Source organism: Dermacentor albipictus, chromosome 1 (assembly GCF_038994185.2).
Source record: "Dermacentor albipictus isolate Rhodes 1998 colony chromosome 1, USDA_Dalb.pri_finalv2, whole genome shotgun sequence".
Lineage (NCBI taxonomy): Eukaryota > Metazoa > Arthropoda > Arachnida > Ixodida > Ixodidae > Dermacentor > Dermacentor albipictus.
Window position 1 is genome coordinate 506,061,344 of NC_091821.1, and position 25,600 is coordinate 506,086,943.

A 25,600-nucleotide genomic window follows, 5' to 3' on the forward strand; every position below is an offset into this window, starting at 1 on the left:
TGACGGGATAGTTCACAGGTGAAGTCTGTTCCTGAACAATGTAGGGCCCGATAAAACGGGACTGAAATTTTTCACACAATCCAGGAGCGCGAACTGGAGTCCAAAGTAACACTTCATCTCCAAGGTGGAAGGAAATGACATGGTGAGATGCATCAAAGCGAATTTTTTGGTCTTGTTGACTGGCGTCGGTGTTGAGGCGGGCACGTTCGCGACACCGGGCAATGCGCGAAACGAACTGCTCACACACTGATGTGGACGAAGGCACGGGGACATCGAAGAAAGAAACGTCGAGTATAATGAGCGGTTGGCGACCATACACAAGGAAAAAGGGTGAGTACCCCATAGTGCGTTGGACGGCCGTGTTGTATGCGAACGTGACGAATGGTAGAATGACATCCCATTGGTGTGGTCAGGGTTGATGTACATAGGTATCAAGTCAGACAACATGCAATGAAAGCGATGTGTGAGACCATTAGTTTGAGGGTGGTAGCTGGAAGTCGTTTTATGGATGGTATTGGACGCACGGAGAATGTTGTCGAGAAGTTTAGAGAGAAAGGTCCTGCCGCGGTCACTCAAAAGGACACATGGGGCTCCGTGCCGTAAAAAGATGGCTTCCAAGCACAAGGCCACAACCTCCTCTACGGATCCCGAAGATAGTGCGGCTGTTTCAACGTACTGTGTCAAGTGGTCGACAGCTGTGACGATCCATCGTTTACCGCCTGTGGTTAAGGGTATTGGTCCATAGAGGTCGATGCCAATGTCTGTGAAAGGAGCTTCAGGACAGGGAACAGGTTGGAGCAGTCCAGCCGGAGGGGAGGTCAGTCGTTTGCGGTGTTGGCAGAGGGAACAGCAAGCCACGTATTTCACTACACTAGTTGCAAGTTGAGGCCAAGAGAAGCGGCTGCGAATTCACTCATAAGTTTTATGGAAACCAAAGTGACCGGCAGTGGGATCATCGTGAAAGGTCTCCAATATCTGGACCCGAAGTAATCAGGGAACGACAGGAACCCAGCGGTGTCCTTCGGGATGAAACACGTACCAGTATAATATTGTCACATGGTAGTGACGGTTAAGAAGGCAGCAAAACTGTGATTAACGAAACAAGCGTTTTATTGGGCGAAGTTGTGCCCTCAAAAACGGGCTACACTCAAAGAACTACGGTAGCAGCGAACACACTCGGCGATTGTCGAAAATCTGATCAGCGGGTCAAGCGCATCGGCTTTTATACAGCAGTTGTCAAATGTTCCAGACTAATTGTTGGAACCCGCGTACCTTCCACAAGGTTCTACACCATTCGCATCAGGCGATGAAATCAGATAACACAAGGTTCGGCGACAACAGACAGAGGATAGAAGCATCGATAACTTTCCAGAAACTTCGCATACATGCAGGCGCGTCCCGCGCTGTGTGATAACATTTGTTACACGGCGAAACGTGGTCGCCCGATAAAGATAAGTACACGTGTCAATATCGAATTTTCTATCTTTATGTTCTTCAACTGCCAATGGAGCTGAGCGTTAGGTGTGCGATATGATCCGCGAATACGTTCCATAACGGAGTGGCAGTAGGAGTCATTACGTTGGCTTGAGGCAAATGTATGAGAATGGCTGGATGGGAGCCGGTCGAGAGCAGCGAGCGAAGGGAATGCAGGCGACGTGCCCTGCAGTTTGCTCATGAAAGGTGGTAAGCAAGCAGGATTTGAAGACGGTGGTAGGGGACAACGAGAGAGAGCATCGGCATCCGGGTGTTTCTTTCCAGACTTGTAGGTGACGTCGAAGTCGTATTCTTGTTAACGAAGTATCCAACGGCCGAGATGTCCCGTTAAATTCTTTAGCGTCGCCAACCAGCACAAGGTGTGGTTTTCAGTAACGACCGTAAAGTGGCGGCCATGCAGATAAGGTAGAAATTTTTTAACGGGCCAAACAACGGCGAGACACTCTTGCTCGGTAATCGTATAATTTTTCTCTGCAGCTGTTAGCGTGCGACTTGCGTATGCAACCACACATTCTTCAGAATTTTGCTGACGTTGCAGAAGAACAGTGCCGATACCGTGTCCGCTGGCGTCAGTATGTAGAAGAGTGGGTGCGGTGTTGTCGAAATGACAAAGCACAGGTTCGGACGTGAGGGCACGCTTGAGGGCGTCAAAAGCAGTTTGGCATTCATCCGACCATACGTAGGGAGCTCCAGAAGGAAGAAGTTGATGGAGCGGCGCCGTAATGGTGGCAAAGTTACGTATGAAGCACCGGAAATACGAAGCTAGGCCAAGGAAGCTACGCAAGTCTTTGGCGCGTTGAAGCCTGTGGAAGCGGAGGACAGCGGTAATCTTGTGAGGGTCGGGTCGAAGGCCCTCCTTGCTGACAAGGTGTCCGAGCACTTTAATGGTTTTGCTGGCGAAGTGGCACTTTGTTGTATTCAGCTGAAGGCCAGCAGCTGAGAGGCATGTCAGAACTTCGTCGAGGCACTGCAAGTGCTGATGGAAGGTCGACGAAAATATGATGATGTCGTCAAGGTAGCATAAGCACGTCTTCCACTTTAGGCCCCGTAGTACGGTGTCAGTCATCCGCTCAAATGTGGCGGGAGCATTACACAGGCCGAACAGCATTAAATTCATAAAGTCCATTGGGTGTGGCAAAGGCGGTTTTCTCCTTGTCTGCTTCGTGCATGGGTATCTGCCAGTATCCAGAGCGTAGGTCAAGGCTGGAGAAATACTCCAGGCCTTGTAATGAATCTAACGCATCATCGATTCGGGGCAGTGGATACACATCTTTGTGGGTTATTTTGTTCAAGGCACGGTAATCTACGCAAAATCGCACTGAGCTGTCTTTCTTACGCTCCAAAACGACAGGTGACAGCCAAGAACTTGAGGATGGGCGGATTATGCTACATTTCAGCATGTTGGCAACGTGGGTATAGATGATCTGGCGTTCAGCGGAAGAAACACGATATGGCCGCTGGCGCACGATGGAAGTTCCATCTGTGTGTATGCGATGAACCGTCACAGAAGTCTGTCCCAGAAGAGGAGAGTGTACGTCGAAGGAGTCTTCATGCTTGGATAACAACACCAGTAGCTCCCCTGTCTGCTGTGGCATTAAATCGGAGCTGATGGTACTAGCGGTAACAGAAGCAGGGACCGGATCCATAGCTGTGGGTGGTTGCGAAAAAGCAGTAGTCGAGGTAAGCACAGAGACAGGCTGTGTGTCCAAGACGCACATGAGAGCGGCGCCTTTAGAAAGCAGAACTGGCTCATTGGTTGTGTTGAGTACAGCCAAAGTGGCCATGCCATTCGTAAAGCGAACAAGGCTGGGTGCCATAGCAATCCCTTTGGATAAGCAACGGGCTGACGGTACAACTAAAATGTCACCATCGGCGATGTCAGAATTAACTACAAGGAGTTGCTCGTGACCAGGGGGTACCATACAATCGTCAGCAGATCGTAAGTGAAGGCGTGGTTCAGGCACGTCGTCGGAATGGTCGGTCTCTGTCAAGTTAATGAGGCATTGATGGAAGAGATGAAAGCAGATGCCAAAGAGAGAAAGTCCCACCCTAGTATAAGCATGTGAGCACAGGAAGTCAACACTGCGAACTGGATATGGTGGCATATCCTGTCGAACGAAACTCTAACGGTGCATTGCGCCGATGGCCGAATCACAACATTATTTGCACCACGAAAAAGAGCTCCACTGTAAGGTGTAGTAACTTTGCGTAGACGAGCGCACAAGCCAGCGTGGATAATGGAAATAGCTGCTCCCGTATCGAGCAATGCTAGGACTGGTACACTTTCTACACACACGAATAAAGTATTGACCGGGCATGCTGGAGGAATTGTAATCTGTGCGAGCCATGCAGCTTTCCCCCAAAAAAACTGCACCATCTAGTTTAGTTTTCCGAACGGTAGTCAGGAGTGCGGGTGGCCTGTTGCAGGGTTGAAGTCGAGCGTCGAAGAGGGGAGGGCGAGCGGTGGCGACCTGGACGGTAGTTGCAAGGCACCTCGGGAGGGGGAGAAAGTGAGTGTGGGGAGAGCCGGCGCTGGTATGGACTTGAAGGAAGCAACGGGTCTCTCTCATAAACATCGTAGCCACGGCGTTCGTCCTGTTGTCGTCTTCGGCAAAAACTCGTTATGTGCCGCCGAATACCGCAATAATAACAAATGGGGTGAGGCGTCGGTCGGTCGGCCACTCAGTCCATCTTGTGGCAGGTGGACTGAGTGGTAGAGTCGCCAGATGGTTGGGGCCAGAAGCAGGAGCAGGAGGCGCTATCCGAGCGAATGTTGGTTGCATAGCCGCAACCTGAGCATACGAGGTGGATGGCGAAGGAGGGCCTCAGGTCGCAGCGCAGGTCATGGAGGACAGCTCCTCTTTGATGATGTCGCGCAGGCCAGGAACCGAAGGCTCAGCAAGGAGAACAGGAGGACTGAGCAGGCCACACGCTTGGAGCTCTTCGCGTATGAGAGTTTGAATCAGCAGACGCAGGTCGGTATCCGACGAAGGAGGCGCGTCGCCGGTGACAGGTTGTAAACGAATGGCCTGCAGTGCGTCCAGGTGTTGGCAAATCGCGATCACATCGTTTACGGTATTTGTATTCTTGATCGCCAGTGCATTGAACGCGACGTGGGTAATGCCCTTTAGGATGTGACGAACACGATCAGATTCTGTCGTTGTGGCATCAACACGGCATCAAAGGGCAAGGACGTCCTCGATATAACAGGTGTATGTTTCCCCAGGAAGTTGCGTGTGTCCATCAAGCTTTTTCTTGGCTACCTCAAAGCGAATGTTGGGAACGCCAAAAATCTGCGAAAGCTGGTATTTGAATGCCGCCCAGTCAGGCAAGGTGCTCTTGTGGTTAAGAAACGAAGTCCTGCCAACGTCAGTGAGATAGAATGCGATGTTGCGAAGCTTGTGCATGTCATCCCACTGGTTAGACTCACTCACGCAGTCATAATTGTCCAGCCACTCATCAACGTCGTCTCTATGAAGGCCAGCAAACATGGTGGGATCGCACTGCCGTGTGCTGACGGTCCATGAAGGAACGGCAGGTGGGGCTGAGACGGTTACGCCGGAGGCTCCTGTAGGATCTTCTTGGGGCATCCTGGCAGAAAGGCGGAGCAAGCGGTGGCCTGAACGAAGCTCCAGGGAAACTCGAAGTCGTAGAGGACCAAGGGATCGAAAGCAGCCTCCACCATTTGCGGCAGCTCGCGCGCTGAAGAACATGACGCTGGCCATGATGATGAATTTATACAGATGAAGAAAATGAAGGGGTAATATAATGCTCACAATATATATTTCTGGCATTTGAAGAAACTTTGTGTGACCTCGAAGAATTATTAACTGAAATGATGGCCTTATATCAGAATTTACAAGACCTCATTTCACAGCCTGAGTCCTCTCCCACCACCAAGACTCCGGTGTCTCTCAGTGGTGTAATCTTCCTTAGTGTAATTGTCATATACTTCGCTATCACTAATACTGCTTCGCCTTTCCGATGAAACTGCAGCCTCTGTCTGTCTTTTTTTTTCCTTTTTCTGTGAGTCCGAGTATAAGCGCTGCTGCGCATGACTGCTGTTGATTCTGATTTCGAGTGAATCTGGCTTGGCCTCATTTCACTTACTGAGTGAATTATACAGGGTCTCCCAACTATCATGCACCAAGACATAAAAGAAAGAGCAATTGTGTTACTCAAAGAAAACCCAGTGTATATTGTTTCCAGTACAGCGGAGTAGCCACCAGTTATTCTTTCATTCCTGAAATTTAATTTGACAATTGCACTTAATTACCTAATTTGAGAAGTACTGTTGTAATTATCAAAGTGCCAATGAGGCATTTGTTGGCACCCCCAGGCACCCCAAATGACATCTAACTGCTGTGTTTTCAGCAATGTACTAATTGCGTGCAATTTTTTTCTGCCTGGCAAACAAACCTCACGAAATATGGGAAATTCCACGTGACTGCGCTCCCACCCGCATCATAAAGCGGCGCCCTCAAATAAGCTGATTGAAAGCAACTGCATCACCTGACACAAACCCGAAGAGACAGCGCATCGCCTTGATAGTGGTACGGACGGTGCACCAAGAGCAAGTTTCGCCGCTTTGCAGCTATTCCTTCCTCTCTACGTCACACTTATCCGTCTCTCAAGGCTGACTGATCATATTGATAACAAAAGCCCCTTGATAACGCGACCAAAGAGCCCTCTGACCACGCGCGAAATGCGAAAACCAATGTAATAGGTATAGCATGTTTCAAAATCCTGGCTTTGCTTGCACAGCAGTGACAGAGTGCGCACAAAGCTACATTTCACGCCAGAAACTTGCTTCGAACCAAGGCCAAATTAAAGTGACTGTTTTAGTTTTCATGAGAGTGTATACGTGCTGCAAAAACAGGTTCATGGCATAAAATAAAAGTGAAATAAATAGACAGGGAAGCGACCCATGTGTTGAGAGAAGGCAAAACGGATGTGTTCAAGAAAGTAAATAACCACTTCCAAATGAGCCGAAAAGGCGATCAAGACGCCTGCACAAGAAAGAAAGAAAGATACTTCATATGTCAGTGTGCCCTTATTATCTATGAATTTGTAAGCGCCGTTGAACACCAGCTGCGGCCTAGAGGACATGTTCAAATAGGTCTCCTTTTGCGGCTACCCAATACTGAGTCCACTTTATCACATCTTCAGTGGCTTTCTTGATGAGCAACGCTCGAATTCTACGGCAGACATGCCTTATCCTTGTCTTGAGCTAATCTGACGTCCCTCTCAATCATGTAAGCACGATCTTGCACATAACTCCATAGAAAGAAATCGAGTGGAGAGAGGTAAGGTGACCTAGCCGGCCAATTCACAGGTCCGGGATTCCAATCTATTGCACATGAAAAGTCGCATCCAGCCAGTTTTGTGCTCGGCTGCTGCTGTGTGCTGGTGCTCCATCTTGCTGACACCAAAGAAGTGGAAGACATAACAGCGGTATTTCGCTGATAAACTCATTCACCACTCCTTCAAAGATTTCATCCACATAACACTGTCCAGTCACTGTGTGATCGAAGAAGATGGGACTGATTATAGCACCGGCATAAATTCCACACCCCACATTGAATGACCACTGGTACTGGTGCCATTTGTACTTTACCGAGTGTGCATTCTAGTCACTCCAATAGTGTGCATTACGCAAATTTACCTGGGCGTTTCTTTGAAAATTGGCTTCATCTGTGCACATGATGTTGCTCAAAAGTCTGGTGACTCATCTGCTTTTGTGAGGACCGAATTCAAGAAATATAGGCAATTCTACAGGTCCCTTTCTTCCAAGCATTGGTGTTGGTTAAGGTGGCATGGGTGAAAGGCGGCCGTTTAGAATTCTCCAAACTTATGACTTTGAAATTGGTACCTCGGAGGTCACTTCCAGCACGCTAGCATGAGTGTTGGAGGCCATAAATGCTAGAACATCCGCGCGTAGGCTAGGACTCAAAGATGGAGTCCTACGCCGCTGTTTCTTAAAGCTGCCGGTTTGTCTCAGGTTCTCATCATTTCGTATGATAGTCGACGCATTTGGTCTACAGCCACACTTCCATGACTGACATATATTTGTGGCCTCCCTTGTGTTGTCATTCGCAGCTCCCAAGGCAAGGATCATTTTTACCTTGTAGAAAAAAAAAGAAGCTCATTAGAGAAAGACATGGCGACTGGGATGAAACAAAATGCACCTTTGAACATTTGCACCGACGTTGTCAATTTGCTTTTGTAGTGATAGGTTTTGTGGAAAAAAAAAAAGAACCATCCGTGCACTTTTTCTACGCTAACAGCTATCCAGTTTGTTTTCAACTAACACCAAGCGCGACACGTTACTATGGCCGAGGTGCGGCAGGTAAGGCACTAGCTCGATCGCGATGTTTTACAGTGAAGCTGTATATGTCTAGCCAATTCGTCCGCCTGACTGTCATCTGTATGCCAAAACCTCCTATGGGGAACCAGCGCTGGCCAGGAGGTGCTACAACAGTTTTAATGTGCAACTAAAATAGGCTGACACCATCCGGCAGGGAGGCTATGAAGATGGCAACACATGTTTAACAATAGCAGACATGCGCCTGTATCAATGTTTGCTTAGCCTGATGCGCCCAGGCAAGTTCTGTCCATGGCTATGCGCATTACAATGAGCACATGCGCTGCTACGTCCTAGCACGTCAATTCTCTGTCATGTGAGGAGCCATGAAAAGTGTGTTTCGAAATGATCGGCGAAATTGCTGAAACGAAATTGCACTGTGTGCTACTGAAAACGATGTCCACCGCTCACGAGGATATGTGTTACGGCACTGCTGCTGGCACGCGAAGCTTTAGCACCGGTTGCCCATACGGCGCAGCCCCATACGAATGCATGAAAATAAAAAGTGAGAGCGCGGCGCATCTTTGACTGCACCAGTAGTGACGTCGTTGCTCTCTGTCACAGCCGAGCTTACATGCAGCTGTTTATCTCCGGCTCCAAATGGGGTAGACCATGCGTCATACGTACTCCTGAGAAGCAGACAGCTTTCGATCAGCAACACCGCGAGCATAACCAGGAACGAACTCGTCTACACTGTCCCAATGCTGCAACCCGGGCACGAGAACAGGCTCGTGCAGCCGAGCGCAAGCAGCAACTGCGTACCGAGGATTCGGCAGCCTACGAAGCCGTCGTTTAATGAACCGTCGGAATTAACCCAGTGATAAACATCGGGGCTGCACATTTCAGCTTCACTGGTTAACCATCTGCACGGAGTGCTTGGGCATTGATTTTCTTTCTTCATTTCCTTCATTTCGTTCTGGCTAACTGGGAAGGAGCCTGTTCAAGGGTGCTGCTTTATGAGGCAGGTGAGAGTGCAGTCACGTGGTATTCCCCATGTTTCGCAGAGTTTCTTTATCAGCTGTAAAAAAAATTGTACGCGATTAGTACTGTGCTGAAAATACCACAGTTAGATGTCCCTTGGCTGTGCCTACAAATGCCTCACTGACACTTTGATAATCATCGTAGTATGTCTCGAATTAAAATAATTAGTTACAATTACCTAATTAAATCTCAGTAACAATAAAATTACTGGCAGCTACTCCACTGTGCTGGAAACAATATGCACAAAGTTTTCTTCGAGTAACCCATGGCTTTTCTTCCAATCTTGGTGCATGATAGTTAATTGGGACACTCTGTATATATTTGACCTCTGCATGCAAGTGATGATGTTTTCATCTCTAATAAGCGTAAATTATTAGAAGTGTTTTCCTTAATGAGTCGTTAGCTTTGCTTACTGGAAAGAGAAGCGATACTGAGACAATTATTGTTCACATAAAGAAAGGGGGTTAACCGAGGGGTCCGATTTTTATTAGTCATATCATGAAAAGCCAACAAACACTGACACCTTCAAGGACAACATAGGGGAAACTACTTGTGCTTAATAAATGAAGTAAATAAATGATACATTAATGGAAATTAAAGTGGATGAAAAAACAACTTGCCGCAGGTGGGAACCGAACCCACAACCTTCGCATTTCGCGTGTGATGCTCTACTAATTGAGCTACCGCGACGCTGTTTCCCCATCCACTGTTCTTGGGTATTTATGTGCCCTAGTAGAACCCTGGGAGTGCTAACAGTCTTTTCGATCATGACAGCATGAAACTGACTGTTAAAAGAGGCGTGAACATAAGGAGCGCCACCATATTTGGGAAATTTATGAGCAGCCCACTGCTCTGTCGATTGAGACACTTTCCCTAAGTCAAACAGCATGTACTGCATGTCGATTGCCGGCCCAACCATTTGAAGCTCATCAACTTGCAAGCAAGGTTTCTTAGACGAGCCACACACTGCAGCTTCTATGCACACCTTTTTCTTGGAGGTTTTTCCCGTTCTGGCACCTTCGACAGGTACTTGGGAACATTCAATGGTCAGTACTGCGTCCGGTGAAAGCGAGGTGAAAACGTGGTATCTGCACTGCCTTTCTATCAATAACGTGATGATAGTCTCGAAATACGTACTTTTCTTCAAGCTATAGCTCACACATAGCTCCTGGGGTTTATCATCACGGTAAATGTTCTGATTCCAAACGCAGTGCCTTTCGTCGTCCTCGGGGACATTACACAACTTCGGCGCATCCTTCACACCGCTATACCCACTTCTGCAACCGGGAGTAAAGCAGTAGTTCTTGCGATGAGGCTTCGTCATGTCACCTCATCAATCAGATAAAAAAAAATTACCGACGATTACATTACTTCCTAATGCGAAATTTGAGCACAGCAATTAAGCTGTTTCACCTTTTCGATAGATTGAGACGCACACCGGAGATTCTCACGGCACGTATCCGGAAGCAGTTTCACGTCATTTTGGAACCAGAGCCGATCACACACTGAACACACACTTCCAAACGGATTGTCTGTAAACTGTCGCCGGAAAGCATTTGTTGCACCCTGACTGCTTGCGAGCCTTTGTTTGCATTTGGCCTCGGCCTCGGCCGCACGAACGGCAGGGTCTTCTCTGCGACGGCGATGAGCTTCTGCTTCAGCCTCGCTTACTGCTGGTTGCTCTCGACGGCGGCGATGAGCCTCCGCTTCGGCGGTGCGAACGGCAGGGTCTTCTCGGTGGCGGCGATGAGCTTCTGCTTCAGCCTCGCTTACTGCTGGTTGCTCTCGACGGCGGCGATGAGCCTCCGCTTCGGCGGCGCGAACTGCAGGGTCTTCTCGGCGGCGGCGATGAGCTTCTGCTTCAGCCTCGCTTACTGCTGGTTGCTCTCGACGGCGGCAATGAGCCTCCGCTTCGGTGGCGCGAACGGCAGGGTCTTCTCGGCGGCGGCGCTTAGCCTCTGCTTCGGCAACGCGTACTCCTGGATCATCTCGACGGCGGCGACGGTAAGCTTCTGCTTCGGCGGCACGCACCTCTGGATTCTGACGGCGACGGCGCTGAGCCTCTGCTCTGGCAGCTCGTTTAGCAGCAGCAGCAGCAGCAGCAGACGGAGGACTTCCATCGGTCGTCTCGCTCATGGCTCAGAAAGAACTGGCAGATAATTTCGCAGTGGCGAACGGCAGCGGCAATTTCAGCTCGGGCGGTGCACATATACAGATCCGCCGCCACCGATCTGGCTCTCTGATTGCCACCGCACAGGGCGAACGGCAGCGGCAATTTCGGCTCGGGCGGTGCACATATACAGATCCGCCGCCACCGATCTGGCTCTCTGATTGCCACCGCACAGGGGTTGCATTGGAGGAGGAGCGAAGAAAGGAATTAAGTTCGAGCCGGCGCTTTGACAACCGGAGACTCGCAGGAAGAGGGGGGAGAAAGGCGGCGTGTACACCCAGCGGCAAACGATGGGGGCAGAAGCGCGCGCAGCAAGCGGACAACACGATAAAGGGAGGAGGGAAGAGATAGCAGCGACTGACTGATGCCGCTGACGCCGATAGTGAGTCAACCCCAGCTGCGGAGTTGGTTTCAGGGACAACGCCGCCGATGCCGACATAAACAATATGATACCCTCGCTTCCGCAGCGCTAAGAACCAGGTCTAGCCGTGGGAAGGTGGTCACGTATTCGTCGACGTGCCGGGGCCTACGTGAAATAACCGGCGCGTCGGCAACTGAAGAGCACCCTATCCGCCACACAAGAACAGGGGGGGGGGACCCTTTCCTCCTCTTTCTGCATGGCGGCGACGGTGTTCTATGCAGTCATGTTATCTTGACTCTCTAGCGGCGTCAGCGGCATCCAGCGGTATCAGTCGGTCGCTGCTAGCGCTGGGGGGATGAAAGGGGGGCGGAGCTGGTTACGAGGCCGACGACAACGCCGACGACGACGCGAAACCCAGGAACGGACGCCAAAGAGCTGCACTCTAAAACTGCACACAATATAACTAATGTGTCCACAAAACACAGAGCAACACAAATATGTGGACGAAGGCCAATGCACGAGTGTGGTAATGGCATAGCAGGCCACAGGTGAAAGACTCCATAGCGCCGCCTCACAGTCGCAACGATTTTCCGGTTTTTCTGCTTCACGCGCATGCATTGTCCATGCCTCCCCCTAGGCCCACTACCTCTACTCTAGTACACTATAGTAAAACAGATAGGTGAAGATGCTTATCGCAATAGGTTTGGGGGCGATAGCTGCGAATGCGAGGACCCGAGCGGAGATTTGCTGTTACTGGAATAAAAAACTGCGTGCACCGTCGTTTTCACATGAGACAAGGGGCTACATACCGTTCTCAACTACATGCACCTCATGCCTTTTTTTGTTCACATGGGATCTAGCAGCTGGAAAACGTATATGATCCCAGTCTGCAGCAGGGAACGGCAGCACATTTTGGTTATCGCCTATTAAAAGCATGCACTAAGCTTCCGATGGCAGCACGTGCTGTGCAACAGATAGGCAAAGATGCTTATCGCAATGTGATTGGCGGTGATAGCTGTGAATGCCGCGTACAGCGACCCCGGAGAAGATTTTCTGGTACCAAAATGAGAAACCAAGTGCACGCCAGTGTTTTCACCTGAGATGGGTGGGCCAGTATTGCAGTGAATATGCTGTTCTTGATTGCGTGCGCCTCGCGCATGTTCTTGTTTACATGGGATCTAGCAGCCAGAAAACTTTGCATAGGATTGGAGCTTGGTAATGTACTGAAGATTGGCGCCAAAAAATTGTGTTTTCCAGGAACATATGAACTGACAAAAACTGAGCGTAACTATTGGGTAATTCTTTGTGTTCTCAATTTCGAACGTTGGCGCTGTGAAAACGTACATAACGGGAATGTATCAACGAGGTTCTACTGTATTCTTTTGAAAAAATAATAAATACTCAGCTAAGGCAACTTCAAATGGCACATTCTAGATGCACATGTTTATTTTGCTTAGCAGTTTAGCTGGCTGGCTTGCAGCAGGGCGTTTTTATTTTTGGGGCACAAGAACACGTGATTGTTAGCACACTTGTTCCCCCCTACACAATGCCTTCAAGACAATGTAAGTATTCTGTAAATAACTAAATAAGTAACAAAAGAAGTACTGTGTGCCCTTGCATGGTGAACCAGTTCACGAGTGGCATGCCTGTGTTGTCATCTGCAGCGCCTAGTGGATGCAACGCTGGATTTCCATACATTGCACCAACAGTACGGGCAGGTGCTCAGTGAGCTGAGCCATCGGGACGGGCCTGGATATCGAGGGGACAGACTTCAGGCAGCCGGTCAGTTCATGGACCGGCTCTCCCAGGCTGCACTGCCCTTCTTCGAGGAGCAGGAGGAGGCAGCTGACCGCCTCAAGGAGTACCTGGCCTATGCAGACGCGCTCTTGTACGCCCATCTGGTCTTGCCTTGCCAAAGGGGACATGTAGCGATGCAAATGGGACCGGATTGTCTGTCGGTCCTGAAAGTGTGTTCCGCATCTTGGCATACACCACTGTTTTGCTGTGTTTGCTGGATAGCCAAGAAAGTGCCATTCCAATTCTTACATAAATGGCCAAGACAGCTTGGGAAGAGACCACTTCATAGTGTTGCCTTCTTTGCTATTCTAGCCGATGAGATGGCTCAGACAAGTGGTTACAGTGAATAGCTGCAGGACAAAGTGCAGCCATGTGAGCGCCATCTGGCAAACTTGTGTTTAAGGCCTATAGAGAAAAAGCGTCAAAACTTAAGCGTAAGGGCTGTTTAGATGAGAAACCTTGGGGAGCCACAGGTTTTCAAAAACGATGTGCACAAGTTGTCAAACTGCAGAATTCTGTAATCAGTACTCTGTTATGGTACAGACAATGCAGCACCTTGGCAAAACATAAAATGTGACTGATGTGGGCCGCTTTAATATGGCAGGTTTCTGAAAAAAATAAATTGCAGTACCCTTTGGGCTTGCCTTAGCATAATTAATTTTACAACAAGGAGCAAACGCTGGCAAGGCCTGTTCACATCCCAGTGCACAAAAAAGAAGTTGTCTTGGATGTCTTAGAAGAATATGCTACTTGTCCAGTTCTATTGGATTCTTAGAAGAAAACTTATTGGCACCCCTTGCCACCAACGCAGCAGGTGGCTGATAAGTTTAGTTCTCACTTGACTCTGCACCACCCGTCTCTCACGTTTTAGTTGGTAGTTTCTGTATCACGTATTACAGTAAAACCTCATTAAACCATACCCGCTTAAACAGTAGTTTCGTTTTAAAAGTAGTAAAGTCGAATCCCCGACTCAGCGGCCATTGAATGTAATGTGTTTTGTATCCGCATAAACCATACCAGCTTATTGCGTACGTATCGGTTAACATGTAGTGTTTCCACTTCTCGTCACGCAAACACGGCGGTGCGTCATCTCCATCGGGCGGCCCGGCAGAACAACAAGCCTCAGAGATCGGAACGGCCTCCAAGCACTGTGTGCGTTCGTGCGTGAAGCCACATCCATAGAGTTTCATACAAGAAACTCTATGGCCACATCAACATCATTTCGGCAGTGTGCCAGGGAGCGTTTTGGTGTCGCGCAAGCGAGGACTCGGGTCACGCTGAAGCTCGGATAAAGAAGATGCTGGAGGCACAGCATAGAAGAAAAATTAGACATCGTTCGTGCTATCGAACGTGACACGAGGAAGTCAGCGCTGGCCCGTGACAGGGATCTGCTGTTGAGTACGGTGTATGGTATTTGGAATGCGAAGAAGTTGCTCGGCAGCGCTGCTGCGACCGCGAAGAGATGTACGCTACGAGGTTCGACTTTTCGCCATCGTTGCCTCTGTTGTTACAGAAGTGTCGGCTAGCAACAGTGATGAGAACGACATGGAAAGCAGTAGCACGGGTGATTCAGACCTGACAGTGGCAGAAGCTGGACCCCCCTCATAAATGCTATCGTCGAGACGAGAACAGCAGCCCGCAATGAAAAAGGCGCCCCGCGACTTCTGCAGCGCTATCGCACGCATGCACGAAGAATACGTAATCCCAACGAGGAATCTGCCATGCGAGTGTTTGCTGAGAAGAGAGGGGCTGGCTGAAAAGCTCAGTTTCACTAAGTTTGAGGCCGCTGTCGTCGCTGCTAGGCCACCACGGCATCAAACAAAAATAACATTTTGTTGCGCGAAGTGAATAAATACTGCATGTTTTTTTCCCCTTTCATCGCACTCTCTCTGAGTTCAGTTTTTGACATGTAAGTGGTCGATCTCGTGCTATTTTGGTTAAACAGTACTACCGTTTAGTACATACTTTTTCCGAGCTCTGGCCAACTACGGTTTAACGAGGTTTCACTGTACTGTGTTTGTTTTGCTGGCTCGCGAAGCTCATACTAAATAGGCAATCACGTGCACACAATATTCAGGCAACAGCGATGAACAGACAGACCTTGTCGTGCTGTCGCATGTCACTGCAGGATGACATTGTGAAAAAAAGTAGTGACAAACTTCTTTTGTTGTCTGAATCAGTACAGTTGTATGCCTGTAGGAATTGTCACAAGACCAACATTTTAACTAGAAGGTACTAGTTTTTTTTTAATATTCCGTCATCATCAGTAAAAACCCATTCTAGGCTAACAGAGGCAAATGCTGGGTCGCCATCTGATTGCTAGAAATCGAAATACTTGCGTGACACTATGGCCTCCGAGGTTTTGTACGGGCATGCGAGCTCGGAAACGTTGCACTTAATGTGAGATGAGAGTAAGCAAAGGTTTATTTTATCATTTATTTCTTGCTGTCACAGAGGAAAGCAGGTAGCAAGTGCATATTCAGGTCAAAGTGAGCACAATGGTTACGGTCATGTTACGCAGTCATGTGGTATTATGGGGAACCGCCGCATGGACTTCCGGGTGACATGCAATATTTCTACGAGTATCAGAAAATGCTGTGCTCATGTGATGTCTTGGTATGCTATCGGCTGTGTCCTCGCATAATTTTTGGCTCTGCTGTCACGTTTTATGCAAAAAAAACAGTGTCAGCTGTCGGGCACCGTTTTACACTGCAATTGCACTTAAGGGCAGTGAGAGTGCATGCAACGTCGCGTCTCCTCACTTGTGGTAAGCAATTTGAATTGTGCTAGAGGAATGCAGACCTTTTGGACTCAATTTTATCTTAAACTAAGTGTTTTCGTGTCACCAAAGATATGCCGCGGGGTTTCTGTAATGGTATCTTTACAGTCCATGTTGTCATATGATTTGCCTTTAGTGTTCCTTTGAGCTTTGCTAGGCTTGTCTAGGCTCTGCTTGCTGGTATGAATTGTAACACTGCTTGAATGTCCATGTCGATGATGGAGGTGAAGGTATCTCTGTCATCCTCAGCAGTTCTTGGTGCGTTGATCTAGCACATTCGGATGTGAGAAAATGAAATTGTGAGAGGGCAGACTTCTCGTCAGCCATGCTTTCTACTAGCGAAACTGCGGTGTGCATTAATTTCCTGGGCAGTGCAAGTTTTGGGATGTCTGGGAATACATGTGCTTACAATGAAGCACTGAGTATTGAGTAGGGATGAAGTCATACTCGTGTGCTTTTTTACCTTATTCCAGTGATCACTTTTCACTGGCTAACAAATATTAAATGTTATCGCTCAGCACAAGACATGCCTGCACGTGTCAGAACATTCTCGATTGTCATAGTCAATGTATCGGTTGTCTGTGTTTTCGCCGAAGCTTTTGTAATCAAATGGCATGCTCGACGCAAATAGTGTTGCTAATTCTAGAAATTGTGCAGGCACCAGCAATAACGCTGAAATGTTTGACATCTCATGTATAAATAGCCGATGCGAGTGTGCTCGCTGCTATCATTATGCTGAGGGTTACTTGTTTTGTGGGCCACAGGTTCGCCCTATAAAAAGGTACTGTAGACACTTGCATACTGAATACGCTTTTCTCCCCCCCCCCCCTCAAATACAAAGCATGGGGGGTGTTTTTATTATGCTGGGTAAATTTTATAGGAACTTTTACGAAGCAGCACAAATTGAAAATTAAGACAATAATTATTTTAAAAATGCATTAGGTAACCTATCTTTGTGGCAAAAATACTCATACTGTTACTTAGGAAGACGCAAACGAAAAGCTATATACAAGTATATTTACAAGGGAATACGCTGCACTTGGCCAAGAGGCAACACTCCATTCGTCGTTTTCTCACTGTTCACCTCTTTGTAATTGCAAATACTCTTCCGTAGCACTAACCCCGGCGGTAAAAGCGACGTCTCGCTCGGAGCGACTAAAGGCCAGACTCAGAAGCACTGTAGTAGGCCTTGAGCCTACTGATGTGCACGACATCACTAGATGCCAGAGCAGTGGATGAGGCTGAACTCACAGGAGCAATTTCGTACGTCACAGGCGTCACCTAGCGCAGCACGTGGTAGGGCCCTGTGTATCACCAAAGGAGCTTTTCTGAAAGTCTGACGTGACGAGAGGGCGACCACAGGAGCACGAGTGCACCAGGCGAAAACTGTACGTCACAATGGCGCGTGTTGTACTGACACTGCTGAGTGGTTTGTGAGGCCGTCAGTCGAGCACGGGGAAGCTGGCGTGCATGGTCGGCCAGGGCGATGGTATTGCGCGCATGCTCGCTTGTTGAGATAGCAGCAGGAGAAAGTGCTGTGTCAAGGGGCAGGGTTGGTTGGAGACCGTACAGTAGATAAAATGGAGAAAATGCGGTGGTGTCATGCCAGGAAGAATTATACGCAAATGTGACGTAAGGAAGGGCAATGTCCCAGTCGCGGTGGTCCTTGGAAACGTACTTTGACAGCATATCGGTAAGAGTACGGTTTAACCGCTCTGTCAGGCCATTGGTTTGAGGATGGTATGAGGTAGTCAGCTTGTGTTGAGTGGAGCAGGAACGTACAATGTCGGCGATAACTTTCGAGAGGAAGTTACGACCACGGTCAGTGAGCAGCTGTCGCGGGGCGCCATGAAGTCAGATAATGTCACGCAAGAGAAAGTCCGCGACGTCAGTGGCGCAACTGGTAGGGAGAGCCCGCGTGATAGCGTATCGGGTGGCGTAATCAGTTGCGACGGCTACCCATTTGTTCCCAGAGGATGACGTGGGAAAGGGACCGAGGAGGTCTAATCCAACACGAAAGAACGGTTCTACAGGGACGGTGATCGGCTGCAGATGACCAGCAGGTAGCACCTGAGGTGTTTTCCGACGCTGGCAGGGATCACAGGCAGCAACATAGCGTCAGACGGAGCGAGCGAGACCAGGCCAATAGAAGCGGTGGCGGACACAGTCGTACGTGCTGGTTACCCCAAGATGTCCTGCAGTGGGTATGTCATGCATCTCAAAGAGCACAGTCTGTCGTAGATGTTTCGGCACGAGAAGAAGAAGATCAGATCCATCAGGGAGGAAGTTCCTTCATTACAGAACGCCACCCTGGAGGACATAAACGCAAACGGATGCATCGGTAGGTGTAGAGCGCAGACGCTCGATGAGTGCTCGCAGTGATAGGTCTCGGTACTGCTCATCAGCGATGACAGCAAAGGCAGACACAGAGAAAATGCCGTAGGCGGTACTTCTGTCGGGGTCGTCAGGCTTGTCGACCAGGTAGCGAGGCAGGCAGTCAGCGTCCTTGTGTAGTCGGCCAGATTTGTAGATGACAGAATACGAATATTCTTGGAGGCATAAGGCCCAGCGACCAAGTCTTTCTGTACCATCTTTCAGTGAGCATAACCAGCAAAGTGCGTGATGGTCTGTGACAACGGAAAAGGGTCAGCCATATAAGTATGGCCGTAACTTCGCAACCGCCCAAACTAGAGCCAGACACTCACGCCCAGTGATGGAATAGTTGCGCTCCGAGGGTGAGAGGAGCCTGCTGGCGTAAGCGATAACACGATCATTGCCCCACTGTTGTTGTGCCAGTACAGCGCCAATTCCGTGACCGCTGGCATCAGTGCAGACTTCGGCAGGCGCAGAAGGATCGAAACGGGCTAGAACGGGAGGCGTTGTGAAAAAGTTGATTAGGTGCGAGAATGCAGAGGCCTCGTTATCGCCCCACTAGAAAGGGACGTCTTTTTTTTCAAAAGCTCGGTTAGTGGTCGTGCTATGGCCGTGAAATTTTTCACGAAACGGTGGAAGTACGAACAAAGGCCAATGAAGCTGCACACATCCTTCACACACTTTGTAACAGAGAAGTGCATAACAGCATAGATCGTGCCTGGGTCCGGTTGCACTACGTTCGCGTCAATGAGGTGTCCAAGGACGGTAATCTGGCGACGGCCGAATTGGCACTACGATGCATTGAGTTGCAGACCGGCTCGACGAAAAACATCCAGGACTGCCGAGAGGCGCTCGAGGTGCGTTGCGAACGTTTGGGAGAATACTATAACGTCGTCCAAGTAGCACATGCACGTGCACCATTTGAAACCATGAAGAAGGGAGTCCATCATGTGTTCAAAAGTGGCAGGAGTGTTACATAGACCGAACGGCATAACTTTGAATTGATAAAGGTCGTCGGTTGTTATAAAAGCAGTCTTCTCACGGTTGAGATCATCCACAGCAATCTGCCAGTAGCCGGAGAGAAGGTCAATAGAGGAGAAGTAGCAAGCACCATGGAGGCAGTCAAGGTCGTCATCAATCCGAGGTAGGGGGTACACGTCCTTTTTGGTAACCCTGTTAAGGTGCCAATAATCCACGCAAAACTGCCATGAGCCACCATTATTTTTTACCAGTACAACAGGAGGCACCCATGGACTACATGACGGTTCAATAATGTTCTTGGCAAGTATTCTGCGAACTTCCGTGGGAATAACATGACGCTCAGCCGGTGACACTCGATACGGGTGGCGATGAATAAGAGGGGCACAGCCGATAATAATGCAATGTTTAACAGCTGTAGTTTGGGCCAAAGGGCGATCATGAAAGTAAAAAATATTGTGGTAGGAAAACAATGCGATAGAGCTCACGAGCGTGCTCGGACGGCATGTCGGGCGCAATCATTTTCTGTAAGTCGGCGATGGTACAAGTTGCCGACTGCGACGGTAGAGGAGGATCGGCTGAATTGTCGTCTGCTACAATAGATGCTACTGAGTGATCCTCGAATGAGCAAAGCTGGGCCAGAGACATCCCGCGTGACAGCATTTGTTTCGTCAAGCCAAAATTGACCACTGGCAGGCAGACGCAATTCACTGTAATGGATAAAACTGTATGAGGTACTGTGATCCCATGTGTAATAGGACGTCTTGCATAGGAGCCGCGATGTAGTGACCGTCGGGCACTGGTGGGGATGACATTAAGTCAACATAAGTCAGTGCCGAAAGTGGCAAGTGAACGAAGTCGACGGAATTGAGGGGACTCGGGTGTGGTTCAGCAGTATCCAGAATAGGCAGGTCAACGCGGAGAGTACTGGCGGAACAATCCATGAGAGCAGAATGTGCGGAGAGGAAGTCTAAGCCGACGATGATGTCGTGGGGACAGTGGGTGATGACTGTGAATAGTACGATAGCGGAGCGATCGGCGAAGGAGACGCGGGTGGCACACATACCAATTAAGGGGGCTGTTCTGCCATCGGCGACACGAACGACAGGCGTCGTGGTGGGTGTGATTATTTTCTTCAGGCGGTTACGAAGGTCAACGCTCATTACCAGCAAATGCGCCCCAGTGTCTATAAGAGCAGATACAGAAACACCATCGACTTGCACGTCAAGAAGGTTCAGATGAGTGGGCAACATCAGTAGAGGATTTGGCGGCGTAGGGAGTAATGGAGCATCACCTCGATGTGCTGCTTCGTCTAGTTTTCTGGCTGGGAGTGGCGTCCGAAGGGAGTCGGCAAAAAGGAGTGACGGTGCTGAGGAGAGCGAGATTGTCGTCATTGGGGCGAAGGTAAACGAGAATAGGGGCAGTTCGGCGCAGGTGAATCGGCGGCATTATCGGAGCGTGGGGCATAGGGACGAGAAGGGCCACCTGAGGGGCGAGAGTCGCCAGTATAAGTATACCAGGTCGGGGAACTCCTGCAACTGCGACAGGGCTGAGAAATGTGCCTGATTCGACGGCAGTGAAAACAAATGGGCTTGTCGTCAGCAGTGCGCCATTCAGATGGGTCGCGGAAACGTGGTGGGTAATAAGATGCAGGACGGGGCGGAGTCGAAGAAGCCAGGTGGGTATCTGGGCGATAGGCAGAGCAGATGGTGTGAAGACCCACGTTTGCAAATTCCTGGCGGACAACTGCCTGGATGAGGGAAACCGTGACTGCAGGTGCGTTAGAAGAGCTGGAGTCGAAGGAAGCTGTATAGGTGGCCTCGATCTCACGCCAGGTGATCCTGGTAGCATCGCCAGTTTTGTTGGGAAGATGTCGCTGTGATGTTGGGCAGACGGGCAAACTGCTGGTCAATACGTCGGCTTTTAGTGAGTTCCAGGCGGCACTCTTTAACTGCATCCACTGTCGCCACGTTGTTGAAAACGAGCAAGTTGAAGGCGTCATCGGCAATGCCTTTGAAGATGTAGGAAACCTTGTCGGACTCAGTCATGTGTGCGTCAACTTTGTGGCACACAGCCAAGACATCCAGAATGTATGTGACATAAGGCTCCTTTGACGTCTGCACACGGCCGGAAAGCGCCATTCTGCACGGCGAGTTGGTGACTGTAGGGGTTGCCAAACAGGTCTCGGAGCTTTTGCTTAAGTGAATCCCAACTGGTGAGCTCATCTTCGTGCATCCGAAACCAAACTCGAGGTGTGCCACCGAGGTGCGTTGGAAGAGCTGGAGTCGAAGGAAGCTGTATAGGTGGCCTCGATCTCACGCCAGGTGATCCTGGTAGCATCGCCAGTTTTGTTGGGAAGATGTCGCTGTGATGTTGGGCAGACGGGCAAACAGACGGGCAAAGACTATGTTGGTGAGCCTGATAGTAGGGTCCCACTGGTTATTGCAGCTGACGTGTGCGTACAGGCTGACCCAGTCCTCGACGTCTTCCCCATCTTTGCCCGAGAATACGCCAGAATTACGGGGAGCAGGGAGAGTGATGTAGGTCGTCGAAGTGGCAGCAGGTGTCGGAGGCGGCTGAGTCGAGTTGTCATCACTGGGAACCATGAAGGAAGGCTCAACATACCGCCCACTGCGAAGCTCCGTGACGAGGTACAGGGAACGTCCACCTCCACCAGATATGTTACGTAGGAAGACGCAGACGAAAAGCTATATACAAGTATATTTACAAGGGAATACGCCGCACTTGGCCAAGAGGCAACAGCCCGCGCTAGCCTCCAATCGTCGTCGTCGTCGTCTTCTCACTGCTTGCCTCTTCGTCATTGCAAATACTGTTCTGTAGCAATATACTATTTGGAAACCGTAACAGGGTTTTAATTGCAATCACTCTGCATTAGGACGACCAGACTTCTCGTCCAGGTTGCTGGCCACTTCATCCACATTGTGGATTCATGACAGCTCGTCGTTACATCCACTTCCTGCTGTCTACCATTATCACAAGTATTACGTTGAAGCACTGCTTTTCAGCGTCTGTTGTTTTGACAACCATGCTGTGTGCATCTCTTTTCTTAACTGTTCTGCTCATCAGCATGTCGAAGTTTATCTGCCCATCAGTGAGGAAGCGTGCACACATCTCTCACAACACTCTTTATTCTCCTCCTTCCACTGCCCCAATGCCTCGTGCTGATGATGATGATGCCTCTTCTAACAGTGACACCACCTCTCAGCCTTGCAGTTGCTGTCTCCGCCACACAGTCCTTACATGTCTCCTTCCTCCCGTAGAATGTGAACCCGTCGTTGGCATGTCCAGTCAGAGTTCATAATACACTTTCAGCTGGTCAGCATGGGCTATTCCGCAACAGTGCCCTGTCGTGGGATCTATCAGTAGGAAGTCATTAACACTAACATTCTTTGCAATCCTATGAGGACCTGAATGTCTTGGTGTGAGCTTTGATGAGATGCCCGTTGCTGCATTACTTTAAGTATGACTGTTCACGAGAACGAGGTAGCCTGGTTTCAGGGTAACTGGCCTCCTGTGGTAGTCGTAATATGCCTTTTGTTTTGCGTGAGCGGCAATTTGTTGTCTGTTCAAAAGCCTGGGCAAGGTACCGGCGAATTTCTTCAGAAAAGGCACAGGAGGCTGCTGCAGGCGGTTCAATGTTGTCCTTGGTGCCAAGCGGTTCCCATGGATAGCACAGCTCTCCACCTTAACACAGGTAGGTAGGCGTATACCCTGTCATGACGCTCTCTGCAATGCGAAGAGCAAAGGCAATTTTGGCGATGTGAGAGTCCCACTCCCTTTGGTTTGTGAAGTAGGCCCGGAGGCATTCCTTAACTTTATCATTATGGCATTCTACCATCTGTCCAGCGGGGCAGTAAAGCACGGCATGGCATTTTATGTCCCATTTATTTAGGAGGCCCTTCCAAAGTGTACTGACAAATGGATGCCAATTTTTGCTGGAAATTGCTACTCGTAGGCCATGCCGACAGAAGGCTTTGCCACATACAGTCGACAATGTTTTGGCTGGTAGTGGCTCTTTGAGGAAACAATTCATTGAACTTTGTGAATTTGTCAACCACTGCCAGCAGGTACTGGTGGCGCCGTGATGCGAGTGGTAACTGTCCAGTGACATCTACACTCCATCAGTGCAGTGGTCTGCTGGCTGCTCATAAGGCCTGATGGCCATTGGCAATTTGCCTTGGAGCGCTGGCAAACTTTGCAGCATGTGACATGTTTTGGTACATCTGCTCACTGCAATGTCTTGAAAAGCCTACATGTTCACTAGTGTGGCGGTCATGTGCCATTTTCAGCACCAGAGTCCGCAAGTGCTGTTACAGTTTCCTTTTATATGGCTGTTTATTGCATGGCACCACTTGTGCCACCCTGTGAAGGTGGAGAAAATAAATGACGTGGGATCAGTTGCAAGCACGGTCCCCAGTGTATGGTCGTGCTGCAGTACATGTCGTCTGTTTCTGTTGATTGGGTATAACCGTTGACAGGCACCTCAGAGTCGGTCCGCCTCTCGGAACTGCTCAGCTACACTCGTAATAGATGGTGACGAGGGAAAAAGCATTCAAGCTTCTTCAAGTGCGTCGTCTTTCCACGCCCGCTTCTAAGCACGTGAGTTCGTCTATTGAATTCAATGCAACAGAACTTCATCATGCCAATGTTCAGCAACGTCAAAGCATTCGATGAAGGAGACAGAGATGCATGGCCCTGCTACGTTGAACACCTTGAAGCTTTCTTCATTGCCAATGGCAATGCAGCAGAAAAGACGATGTCAGTCTTCCTTAGTTGCTATGGGCAGAAGACGTATGCCCTCTTGCGGGATCTCATTAAACTCGCTCAGTCGTAAGCAAAGCCTTGCAAGAAATTCTTTCCAGTCCGGGTGACCACTACTGCCCCAAGCCATCTGTTGTTGCTCAGCATTTTAGTTTCCACACGCATGTTTGCGCGTCACTCAAAAGTCTGTCGGAATATTGCAACTTTAGATCTGAGCTTGGCAATATGTTGAGGGACCGTTTCGTGTGCAGCATAAACAACACAGCCATGCAGATAAGGCTGCACGAGAAAGCAGACCTTACATATGAAGACACCGTGAAAACTGCACTTGCCATGGAAGCTGTGAAAAAGATGCCGGCAAGATAGCCAGTACCAGCAGAAGTTTGCTAGCTACACATAAGGTTGTAGCATCAAAGGGCTGTGTTTCATGATGCCGCTGCAGGTAGGAACACCTCGCGACCGAGTACAAACACATCAGCACTACGTGCAACTACTGCCCGAAGCAGGGACACATTGCTCGAGTGTGCAACTCGAAGAGAAAACACGCTTCATAGCGGAAAGGCAAGTCTACAAAACTACACGGTTTCGCACCTCCAGCCAAAGGCAAGAGTTTGTCAAACTCTTGCCTTTGCTTCGAGTTATTGACACATTCGACTTTACCCTACCATCTGCTAGCCGCCTGGTTAGCTCACATGGTAGAGCGGCTGCCCCAGAAAGGCGGTGGTCCCGGGTTCGAGTCCCGGACCAGGACGAATTTTGCGTCAACTTCGAGGCTTTGCTTTGGAGGAACCCGTATGGGTTTTCTTTGTAGCAATCCGTCTCTTTCATGGCGCGACGGCGCATGCGCCCTGCCCTAGCGGATTAGTCACGAAACGTTTTATAAGGGACACGCGCTGTTGTAAACGCTCATGTTATGTACCGCGTTGAAACTCTACTGGTAGCTCGACGTCGGTGCGGTGCCAAAAACGCACGTAAGACTGCAACTCCACTTTGAAACATTAAAGGGCCTGGGCTTGGTCTGGACTGCACCGTGAACCACGTAGTTGCCACCTTACATTGACGGCCACCTTACAACCCCTGCGTTACACTTGGGCGACATTTCAAAAACACGTTGCTGATGCAGTCTTCTTGCAGCGTCGGCCCACTGTTACTGGCGGTGGCAGCGCGTGCCTGACTTCATGTACTGTTTTAAGGCGTGGTAACATTGAATCGATACGAGACCGACAAGACGCTGACGTCGACGCTTGGCCAACTATCCAGCACTGTGTCACTGAGACCATTTGATCGTAATAGGCTGACAACGACGCAACTGACGGGTACGAGTTGTCATATAGTGCGGGCTTTCGTGTCGACAGCACCGACAATATCAGTGTGCCGACCGTGATAGCTTGACCTAACCCTACGTGATCAGCCGTCGAACCGACAATGTGATAGCTGCAGCTCATTCACTTGTACATATAATTATTCGCGCTCAAAATGCGTTGACATGCCTTCGAATTTGAAATGCACAAGCTTCAGTCC

At 49.5% G+C, this 25,600-nt stretch overlaps 1 protein-coding gene and 1 non-coding gene across 4 annotated transcripts in view; both read left to right on the top strand.

Moving 5' to 3' along the window:
* The window catches only part of LOC135907567 (sorting nexin-4-like), a 106,030-nt gene that overhangs the window by 21,129 nt on the left and 59,301 nt on the right, over nt 1–25,600 (top strand). For all 3 annotated transcript variants that reach the window (XM_065439246.1, XM_065439247.1, XM_065439248.1), the window contains one exon: nt 13,035–13,258. In XM_065439246.1, the coding sequence (XP_065295318.1) occupies nt 13,035–13,258 (224 nt within the window). The remainder of the gene's footprint in view (nt 1–13,034; nt 13,259–25,600) is intronic.
* On the top strand, nt 24,757–24,831 carry TRNAS-AGA (transfer RNA serine (anticodon AGA)). The gene has a single exon. It is a non-coding gene; the product is annotated as a tRNA-Ser (tRNA).